General features: G+C 38.8%; 1 protein-coding gene across 4 annotated transcripts; it reads right to left on the bottom strand.

Moving 5' to 3' along the window:
- Nucleotides 1–932: 932 nt before the first annotated feature.
- Nucleotides 933–11,403, bottom strand: pusl1 (pseudouridine synthase like 1). 4 transcript variants are annotated; one of them, XM_067503267.1, is made up of 9 exons: nucleotides 11,339–11,386; nucleotides 11,115–11,194; nucleotides 10,981–11,041; nucleotides 10,426–10,613; nucleotides 6,975–7,124; nucleotides 5,142–5,312; nucleotides 1,655–1,709; nucleotides 1,231–1,422; nucleotides 933–1,109 (listed from the first exon to the last, which is right to left on the bottom strand). In XM_067503267.1, the coding sequence occupies exons 1-9, from the start codon at nucleotides 11,354–11,356 to the stop codon at nucleotides 1,035–1,037; spliced, it is 990 nt and encodes a 329-aa protein (XP_067359368.1). In that variant the 5' UTR covers nucleotides 11,357–11,386; the 3' UTR covers nucleotides 933–1,034. The 4 variants fall into 4 exon arrangements, with proteins under 4 accessions (XP_067359368.1, XP_067359369.1, XP_067359371.1 ...); XM_067503268.1 differs by having other exon boundaries at nucleotides 1,260–1,422; XM_067503270.1 differs by lacking the exon at nucleotides 5,142–5,312.
- Between the last annotated feature and the right edge of the window lie 208 nt (nucleotides 11,404–11,611).

The raw sequence follows: 11,611 nt of genomic DNA, 5'->3' as shown, positions 1-11,611 counted from the left end.
TTTTCCACAAATTCAATATACTTTTCCACTGCTTAGCTGATGAAACCCAGCTCTACATATATAAAAAAACTCATTCCACACACCCCTTACCAACTGCCTTTCTGGAAAAATAATTCCTGATTCACCTCAAATTTCCTGAAATTTAACATTGATAAACCTGAACTCCTCATTGGTAAAAAAAAGCCACATTATCCAAAGATGTTTTTCTCTCACAATTGAAAGCTCTTCTGTTTCCCCCTCCCCTCAGGTTAAGAGTCTGGGGGTCATCCTTGACAGCTCATTATCATTCCAATCCCACATCAATAACATCACCAGATCTGCATATTTTCACTTATAAAACATTAATCATCTCCACCCCTCCCTCACCCCCCATATGGCGTCCATCGTTGTTCACAGCCTTGTCACCTCCCGTATTGACTATTGCAACCATCTTCTCTTTGGCCTTCCCCGTAAATCCCTCCATAAACTCCAACTGGTCCATAACTCAGCTGCTCGCATCATCACCAAAAACATTTTCATTTCATCACATCACCCCTATCCTACAGCAACTCCACTGGCTCCTGGCTAAATACAGAATAGAATTCTAAATCCTGCTGTACACCTTTGAGGCCATTCAAAACCTCTCCCCTCTATACCTGTCTGATCTCCACATCGCCACCTCCTCCCACTCTCTCAGATCTTTCTCATCCATCCAGCTCACTGTGACCCCCGCTCACCTCAGCAACATGGGTAGCAGAGCATTCAGCCGCTCTGCTCCCAAACTCCCGTACTCGCTCCCACTGGACATTAGAAACATTGACTCTCTTCTGGACTTCAAATCCAGACTCAAAACCTACCTGTTCAAGATGGACTACTTACTATAACCTGTAATTGTATTGTCCTGTCATTGTCTATGGTTTTGTTTGTCAATTGTTTTGTACAGTGTCCATGAGTGTTTTGAAAGGCACTTAAAAATGAAATTTATTATTATTATTAAAAACTCACAATCACATTACATACAATTGTGTAGAAATACATTAACACAAATGAATTAGTCATGTAAAATTACAGCTCTGATGTGACTGTGCTTCATAGCCGCTCCTCTGATGTCTGTCATGAAAGCTGCAGATCTAAGGAGGCAGGGAAAAAGCGGTCATAAATCTGAAATGTGTCCTAATAGCGCAAAAATAAGACACAGCCCTATTGCAAATTAACAATCACATTTCACTAGCTTGTCACCTAGTCTGTCACCTTCTTGTTGGAGTTGCTTTCATCCTCACCTGCCTCTCTGTAGTCCACATGGGTGAGGAAGAGTCCTTGAGCTGGAGCAGTCAGGCCCTGTGGGTAAGCCAGACTGTCCCGAGCCTCCAAGATGTCCTTTAGCTGAGGCATTGAGAGCTCCCCCCGGCCAACTGCCACCAGAGCCCCTGTCATTCTCCGCACCTATAGCACAGGCCCAAAGCAACAGCATGTACATTAATGTATACTGGGAAAAGAGCACAGTAATAGTGGGGAAAAGGTTGGTCTTGTTTTTTTACTTTATTTGTACACCATCTGCTGGGTTTTCCTTATTTAGGCTTCGCATTTTTCATCACCAGCAGATGGCAATACTTACACTAAATTGCAACATTCACAAATGTCAAAAAAAAGTGTATGGCATTCGAAAGGAACTTACCTGCTTGTAGAGAAAAGATCTGCTTCTAAAAGTCAGCTCCCAGAACGGAATCTGCCTGACAAAATAATTGGTAAAACTTTTAGAAAAGATAAGCTAAACAGCAATAAATAACAACATACACAGCTGTTAACTAATCATATATAAAGCAATATGGGCACAAAGGCATAAGTACATGCTGCATTAAAAACCTGAATCTCGAATCATTCTTCAGATGTAATGTAGCACTTCTCTGTCACAAAAGGATAACTACAAAAGAAATTTTATGATCTTTCAAAAGTGTATTTTACTGGAACAAATCAATGGTTCTTTTTAATTAAAAATGGCTTCTGTTTCATTCATGTCTAGTATGTTTATTTTTAATTTTTTACCTGAATAAGATTCTTCTCAAATTTTCTTTTGTGAAATATTTCAATCTTCCCTCCACTATTTGAACAGAGTCAGCAGCTGATATCACATTCATGCTCATGACAGACATCGGTTGGCACTCTTGTGCAAAGATTTATTTAAATGTCACTCTGCCATTTTACCTTGGGCCCTGCAGGGTTATGGGTAATGCCATAGAAAATGTTTTGTTTTCTTGTTTTTTTTGGAGCTGAACATTGAAATCGAAACGACTGACTTTACATTAAGATGGGAAAGTAGTGAATTTTGCCAACAGGCCCATGGGAAGGATTAGGTCTGACTACATTTGCTACATATAAAGTTCAGAGAGAGATTACTTTTGCAGTGATATTTTAATTAGCAAGTCTCAGCATACTCCCTCCATTTACCTGCTCACCATAGCTCTTTCTTTCTCTCTCACTCACTCTGTCACATAATATTTAGACTGTGACAGTAAAATAAGACTGTAGAGAATGGACCAGAATCTTTCTAAGTTTTTCTTAAATTTATGGTGTGTTTAAAAAAACCCAATGCTAAAAAGGACAGATACAATTTAGTTAATGATAAAAATATTGCTGTAAAAATAATTTACCAAGTGTGCTCTGGATGTAAATGGGTGTTACCTGCTTTAAATGGACTTTAGGAAGAATATTTTTCTTAAGAAATGTGCTGGTAAATTTAAGAGTGATAAATGTAGTTTTTAAGCATTTCTGAAACCTAAAAGATTTGAAGAAGAAGAATTGTTTAAACAAAAATTGGTTAAATTAAAAAAAGTAAAGTAGTGCGTTCAGCTATGCTAATGCTATTGCATGCTAACTTGTTCACAATAACAATGCTAAAATGCTGATACTGAAGTTACAATTCCTAGGCTCAACTATCACAATCTAAAGTGCTAGAAAAGAAAAACTTGCTTAACGAACAACAATAACAACAAAAATTGCAGGCAAAACAATATTGTGCTGTGTCTGACAAATTCAATAAGATGATAAGATATTAAATTAAAGGTATCAAATTATTATAGTTTATACTGAGAAGAACAGGAAGGTCTGCACCAACTTCATAGTAATATATGCAATATATTTGGAGTCATTTCATAGAAAGTCACATAACTCAGTGGTGTAGAGTTAGAGGACCACAGAAAACAAAAGAATTGCTCATGAAAATTAGTTCAAGTTGAAACTTGGAAAATCACTTGTAGTGTAATGTTTGAAGTCCAATGCAAGTAGGACAGGTTTATGTCACCCAAACTGAAAAAGGACAAGAACATAATAATCCAATTTATACAATAGGGATAAATCCCCAACATCCAAATATAATTTACAGTAAACTCAAAGTTGTGCAGTTGTATGGAGCTGTACATTCACTACTGAACAAGATTTGACCAAACTGTTCACTTATGTATGACAATGAGATCAACCATTTCTGAGGGGAAATTAGTTTCATGTCTAATGGAGAAGAAAAAAGTCTGCGTTGGATACCACAGCTGTTTTAGGATCAGAAATATTGTTCAACCATCGGCTTTTCAATAATTCACCACTCAGTTTCCTCTCATTTTATCACGGTTACTTAAGAGTAGTGAACTTCATAAAAAAATAAACACACACCCCAACTTTAGGCCCTCTATCAGAAAAAATGCTAACTGGGCCTGAAGTTAGCATGGACCCATACATAGGAATTGTGGGAAATATATAACAGCTACCCTGATGCTCACAGCTTGTTAATGTGCCACATGTTTTGGGGTTAAGGGACTATGTGGCATTTACAATGAGATCTGCCTATGTCCATATCGTGCACTATATTTGCTGGGCAAATAATTTATTCCCATGAAAGAGATATTTGACATGCAGAGCGACCCACTGGGCACCTAATCCCCAAAGCCCACATGGCTTATTTCTTCTCTCTGTCTTTCTCTCCCAGCCCCAGCATCCCCATCTCTGTTAAGGATTAGGATTTTAATGTTAAACACACACACACACAGAGCACAATAACATAAAAATTATTCTACCTGTATGATCTATTATGTTGGACTGAGCTGAATGTGGAATCTAAGGTTTTGTTGCCTTGGTGATAAAAACATATTTAGTAGTGATCTAATAATTGTTGTCAACTGCATATGAGTCAGTGCTCACACAGCCTTCAGTTTGTCAACAACTCATTAGGAAAATTTGACTTTGATTCTAGATCAAAGTCTGATTGACCTGTGATTCACCTAAACATCACATCAAACACACCGCTGAATCTAATTGCAGGTTGAGAGAGCTTTTCTAGTCTGTTCATGCAGAGTTGGCTGAGTGGAGAGACTGTAAATGATTCAAAACTTTGAATCTGGCTTCTCGAGCCGCAGTTGATGCAAGATTGAGAAAGATGAGATTTACCTTTATTGGGAGGTGAAAAACATGAATCATTTCTTTATTTTCTTGGCTTTTCTCCTATTTGGGATAATCAGTTCGCTGGTCTCAATGCTGCAGCTAATGCTGTATTTGACTTCTTCACTGCCTTTACCTAGCGAACAGTTTGCCTCACTAGGAGGGTACAATGGGCTCAGAGGTTTATGTTATCAGAAGCCTGTTTCCCATATGAACTCTGGACAATGTTAGAAGAATTCAGCCTCAGACATAGTCCAGAGTGGCATTTCACGCACATAATGCAGACATTGCTCTAAGGGGCTCGAAGGATATAGTCCAGGTAATGTACCCCCTCCAAAACAAATCAGGAGAATGTTAGAATTCCAAGAGCATGTCTTAAAGGGGCTAGAGTTCACCCCTTCCCTGCAGAGTCCCCAAACCAACTAGTATTTGTCTCTAGACCTGCTCCAAATAAGTAAAACCCGAAAAAGCCACTCTCTTTCTGTCCTGCTTGTTTTCCTAGCTATATACACCCACTCCACTGATGATTAGCTGGATAAGGTATGTTCAGTCAATCAAGCTGGAAGCAGTTGGGTGGTTGGGGATAGTTGGAAAAACAAGGGGGACAGGGATCTTATGGACTGGAGTTGCTCTACAGCTACCCCAAGGTAGCAAGAAGTAGCCTTTCAGATTCTTTCAGCTCTTTTGTTTTACTAGAAATATATTATTGTATGTACAGGCTGCTACACAGTAGAGTCTACCTGTGGAAGTGTACATGTGGAAAAGATTTGCCTGGTAGTACATTCACCACATCCAGCGTCTTGACAGGGTTTTTAAAAGGCAAGTCGGTGCTGACTGCCCTGAAGCTGCTAAAGTCGTGGGTTCCAACCAACATGGCAGCGGCCTCGCGCATAGCACCCACATCCAGCTCCCTGATGAGAGACATAAATAGAGGATGAAATTATCAAGAAAAACTACATTTTCTACGCCCATTAATCGCAGTAAGCTGAGGCCAACAGACTAAAGTGCCGGTTGTGCAAGTATGATGGGTTTCAGGGCTCCATGTTTCTGCTTTCAAAGTAGAATAATTTATTTGCAAACTTCTAAAATATGAAATTTCAGAGGCACAATGCCACGTGAGAGCAGAGCATGTTGGCGACTGACTGGTTCATTAAAGGGAGAAAGTGTAAGTGGTGCTCAGTTTCTCTACAGTCTTATTTTTCTGTCACAGTCTAAATATGATGTGACAGACTGAGTGAGAGAGAAAGAAAGAGCTGTGACTTGCTAATTAAAATCTTAATGCACTAATTTAAAATCTTGCACTTTTAACAACAATAACTTTTCACAACCTTACATTACATTAAGTTCAAAGGTGAAATACAATTCTAGGTATTCTATGTCTATTAACAATTAGTTGTTTAAAAGGCTATCAATCTATTTTTTAGAACAACAAATTTGTTAAATTCTTGCAAAATCAAACGTATAATTTTGTTTAGAAGTTAGTCAAATGCTGCAAGCAAGAGGTCACCTTTGCAAAACTGGGATAGACATTGTTTGCATTTTAAAGACAAAATGATCGATCAAAAGAACCATAAATAAATGAACAGTGAAATAATAGTTAATAACAGCTCCAGTGGAGGTATAGGAGTAAGTGAGGCCATTTGCATTTTATACTGCAGGTTCTGCTAAAAATGGTCCAAGGTAGCTTACATAATGTAATTCATATTTTAATAAATCCAAAAATTCTGTTGTAATAAGATCAGTTTCAGAAGGTCAAAAAGTTCCATTGATAGTGCCTGATAGTTTCAGAATCTGACAAGCTCACATGCTCTGACAGATACATGATTTTCAGACTAAATTCCACATTACTAGGAACATTAATATTTTTTACAATGTGAAAGGGGGAGAGAGGCAGATCAAAGAGAGAACGGAGAGAGGCTGCTGAGGCAGAGATGCTCAGGGGTGGAAGGACGGGATGGATACTGAAAATGAGTAGGGGATAAAGCAGTGGAAATGCTAGAGAGTGAAACAAGGAGGAGGGGGGTGGATGGAGACAAATGGGGAGAAGAGAGAGGGAGGGTTAAAAACACAGTCAGAGTAATGTAGAGTAATGTGCGTGGGTGTTGTTGTGCATGTGTACAGATTATCTTGGCCTACTTTTCCCCAAAAAAGTGAAGAGAAAAGCAGACAAATACTACATGTTCTCCCACCTTCCACACTGCTGAACATCAGATAAGTGTGAAAACCCTGTCCTTTTCCTGCAGTCTTTATTCTGTCCTTCCATGTCTTCTTTCTCTCCCTCCTTCTCCTTTGTTTGTTTTTGGCATGTCAGCTCATATAAAACACTTCCTTTGACTGGCCCTAATTTGCTGTTCTGGCATGGCATGTGTGGATTATTCATGTGTTTTACGCACCGTTGTTTCCACAAGACCTACCATGAATTTATTAAGGGGGTCTGTTGGGGTGTGTGTGTGTGTGGTGTGTCCACACCTACTTGATAGATTGAGCTGGTTTGATTTATAATAATCCAATTAACACACTAGAAGGAATGATAAAAAGAAAGAGGAGTAAATGAAGAAACTGGGGTAACGCACATGTTGCGGAGGTTCCAGCACAGACTGCATTCTGTAAGGGGGAGTTGAGAGTAGTGGGAGATTCCAAGGGCTATCCGATAGACGTAGGTCCGAGACTGGGCACAGTAACGGGCATGGAAATCATCAGGCACTTGGTGGGCACGGGTGATCCTGGCAGTGTCACAAAAGAGCATTAAATGCTAACAGGCCTGTAGACTCTTTGGCTAAACTATGATAGGCAATATTCTTTAATTTATAATATTAATTAATACAACATGCAGCACATCCTCTCCACAAATGTATTATGCTGCTGCTATTCTGATGTTACTGTGTTTTAAAAAGCACATAATTAATGTTGAAGAGGTGGATGTTGTGACAAAAACCAAACAGCACAGTACTCACATTAGATTCTACGAGTCCTCAGACACAGACAGCTTTAATACCAATATTTTTACTGGCAAAGAACTGTGCACAAGTAAATCTCTAAAACAGCAATGTTTTACTTTGTTACCCAAGGATACGCTCGTTGTAAGTGCTAAAAGAGCTGCAAAGAGACTGCTGGAGACAGAGAAAAGCTGTTGATCTTTAACTTTCGAAAACCTTTCAAAATTCACTGGCAATGTCAAATCTTCAATTTCTAATACATTACATGACAAATGTCAAATAATTCATTCTTTTCAACACAAGAATTCACATGTTAAAACAATTAATTGTTTCCAAATTAATATTACAATTTCACAGAACACAATTTTTATATTCAATGGTGCAATTTCCGCTCTTTTCCCTGACCTTTTCAGTGCTAATGATAGAAAAAAATTGCGCTTCACAAACAACTTGGGGCAGGACGTAAGTGTGGGGATAGGACAGGTGTTTTGACTCTCACTACGATGCCTTGCAAAATTATTTATTCTCCTTGACATTTTCTACATTTTGTCACGTTACAATTTGGAATGAAATCATCATTGGAATGAAATCATTGGAATTGAAATGCCACCATACATTTGCATAAATAGAGGAGTTCATGGGGAAAGACATGATGCTCCTCAACACAGTGAATAATGCTGGATTTAATACGTTGGTGATGATATGGTGGCACAACAAGGCCTCACACACACTTTAACCAGACTGTAAAACTGGAGCTGTACAGAGATGCAGAGAGTAATAAATAATACAGAAAAATGAACTATTTCCACATAATAAATTACAGAGGTTACATTATTACATTATAGTGGTTTACTTCCAAGTTCCTCTACTCCACGTGCCAAGGTTTTCTTGAGCAAGACACTGAACTCCAAGTTACTCCTGTATGTGTCCCACATGTGTAAGTTGCTTTGGATAAAAGCATTTGTCAAATAACTAAAAAGGAATATGTTCATTTACGCTCATATTAAGGAAAGCTTTTGTTTATTTATTTAAAATGCAAATTTAGTGGCAACAACAAAACAACATTTTGTCAACTAATTTCACAGGAGATGAACGCTACAAAACTAACAATAATGGTCTTTTATTCAAAATCTTTATATGCATGACCAAAATTATCTCTCCTATTGAGGAAACAAACAGTCAGAGCTAAATGTATTTCACAATAAAGGAAGATAGAAAATAAAGGTTTGAAAAGAATCATTCAATGATAAAAACAAAACTTCCATGCTGTCTCTGTTCAACAGGTCAAAGACAGTAATGTACAGTAAAAAACAGATAACCCTTAATGCTGTGAGCCAAAAGACCAAAGAGCTGTACAAGTGCTGTGCAAGTCTGTCACTGCACAAAGCACTCTAGCACCATATGGTGTTCTACCACATATGGCTCTTTCTCTGCATAAGATACTCTGTGTGTGTTGTATGAAGGGAGATGACGAGTTGTAGAAACAGGTCTACGAGAACTATGAGAACAAATTGCACAAGCATTTTGGTTTCAGTGCATGTACAGGTAGATCTGTTTGTGCCGCCTGAGCATAGTGAGAGAAAATAGGTTAGGCTTCCAGAGGAGGAGATTGGCTGTGACACATGGCAGAGGAAACCCTTGCATCTGCCTTCAGTGCCTGCTCCCATGTGAAGTGACAGCCTTTGCCTGACCGCCAAATACACACACACTCACACACACACACACACACACCCTTGCGTACGTGCGTATGCTTGCACATACGCACACACATGAAATTTTCATAAGCAGTCTATAAAGCATGGCCTCACACATTTGAGAACTAGGGCTGTTGGCATAGGGCCACTTTGCTACTCAGCACTTTCCCCTTTATTGGAAAAGTAACATTCATTTTAATTGTAGCCTGTTTTCTCAGAAAGCCACATACACCAGGACTGAAGAGATATTTTTTACAGTGTGCAGTCTATGTTTAAATGTTGCTTTGGCTGTGCATCTCAGGAGGCAGCAGACCAAAACCACAAACCAGAAGCCATCCTGATTGTACGCTTTTGGCTCCATCTCCCAACAAGTAAAATTGTGTGAAATGATGGGTTATGGCATTGAAATGTTTTTCCATGACAGATAAAAAATTTAAATTTCCCACATAGCAAGTGTGTCGGTATATATGCTTTGCTGGTGTGTATAAAAGACAGTTAAGAGGAAATCTAGCATTGTGGTTGTATACAGCGTGTTCATGTTAGCTATTTTGCATAACAGGTTTCACATACTAATCAAGACAGTAATTTTCATTAAGCTACATGAGTGTATTTGTGTATGTGCTAACGGATGCTATAGATCAAAAAGCAGAGCAGGGATAATCCTTTCTAACCTTCTCTCTGTAGATTTAGGGATTAGCAGGATGTTGGGAGCCTCCCTTTCCTCCCTCCCCTTTTCCCTGTATGCTTTTCTGCTTTACTCTCTCACATCTCTGTCTTTATTTAGAGTGTATCAGTTTTCACCTTTGTCCAATCCTGCTGAATCTGACTCTCTCCCCCTCTCACTATCTGTATCTCTGTTTTTCTCTTTCATCCTACTGTGTTTGTGCTTCTTTGGTACCATGCCTAAGCATTACAAAATATCCCAGCACAACAGTATAAATCAAGGCAGTCATGACAAAGTGAATGTGTAATGGATGGATTATAACAGGATTAAGAAAATTAATAGTTAAATAAGGATTTTAAATACTGACAAAAACCCTATATGGTATATTTTCCCTCAGTGGCCTTTATTTCATTGTTTGTGTCCTATGAGTATCAGTTTAATATGTTCAGAACAGAGACCTGCTGTTTGGTTTACTGAGACTGGGCAGTACAATGTAAAAAAAAGGGGTGACAATATTACCGCATACCCAGAGCTGTTTTAATAAATTGTTAAAGCTGATCAAGAGTAAAATGAATATGACAACCAAATAACGGGGAATTCATCACAGATATTGTTTGACACTGGGATTTAATGAGAGCAACACTACTTGTTGTCTACTCAGCTTTTGATGTCTCATTTACATAAAATGTCAACAGAAATTCAGTCAGTCATGTCAGGGAACCTGACTCACCTGATTTGCTCTGTCCTAAGGTGGAAATTGAGAGCCTCAACAAGAACATCCTCAGTAAATGGCGGCTTGTTATTCTTGCGTTGGAGGTCGAAATGGGCAGAGTTAGAGAGGGCGTGAACACCTGTGTCTGTCCTGCTGGAGATGGACAAAGACACTGGGTTGAGTGGCCTCAGTCTTCTTATTGCATCCTGCACAAAGAAACGTAAGACGTTAAAGTCTATGGCTGTGTAAAAATGATCCCCTGCTCACTGCACACTGATCCGGCATAACATTATGACCACCTGTTCAACCGAATGCAATTCCACCTTATTCATTTTAAATAGGGTTTCAACCTAAAAACTGAGAAATGATGACCTTGTAAAATTAGAATTCATGGCAGAGCCACTGTATTGCATTGCATTAAATTAAATAAACACAAGTGGTCATAATGTTATGCCTGATCTCTGTAAACTGCACTATATAGTGTTTTCCCCATTTTGTAGTAGTGTCCGAGTGTTGAGTGTGTAAATCTACACACATAGATATTTTAAGTAATTCAATCTTACGTTACAGTACCTCTAAATGGTCCTGGACCCCCTTCCTTACAAGCTGATGTGTAGGCACTTTCACTGCGCCACTGCAAAAATGGTACTATTAATAAATAACAACACCGCTTGAAATCTAACCAGTCATTCTGGACTGTTACCCACCTGTAATTTGTCCCGATGTATTGAAAAAAGATGAGGTAACGTGCCCTGTTGTGCATGTTATCTCCAAATATCCTGGGCACCTATTAATCATACTGTTCGTGTTTGCAACATTGAAAGGGTACATTAATATTCCCTAAACATGGCTTAACGTCGACATAACAAATACCCCTAACTTGACTATTTTAATCTTTAAAACAATATGGTAAAAGTCGACTTTCACAGACCTCCAATGAATCGCTCATGTGTCGCGAACTAAATGCGACAGACGAATGAAAGACAACACAAACAGCACTTCCGACTGGTCTCGTGCTTTTAACTGTAGTCCGGAAGTATGGCGATGATCGCCTATAAAGCTTCTCCACAGGTGTGTTATCAGAGAAGCTTAGCTCTCAGTAGCGTCTTACTATTAATAGGAACTAGATAGAACAAATAAAAGCGCTTAGTATGAAATACTATTATAATTAGCAGGTCTCACAAGCTGAACAATTCACCCGCCT

Source organism: Channa argus, chromosome 5 (assembly GCF_033026475.1).
Source record: "Channa argus isolate prfri chromosome 5, Channa argus male v1.0, whole genome shotgun sequence".
In the NCBI taxonomy this organism is placed as follows: Eukaryota; Metazoa; Chordata; class Actinopteri; order Anabantiformes; family Channidae; genus Channa; species Channa argus.
The sequence above is the reverse complement of the archived record's forward strand: the minus strand, read 5'-3'. Positions and strand labels throughout refer to the sequence as shown.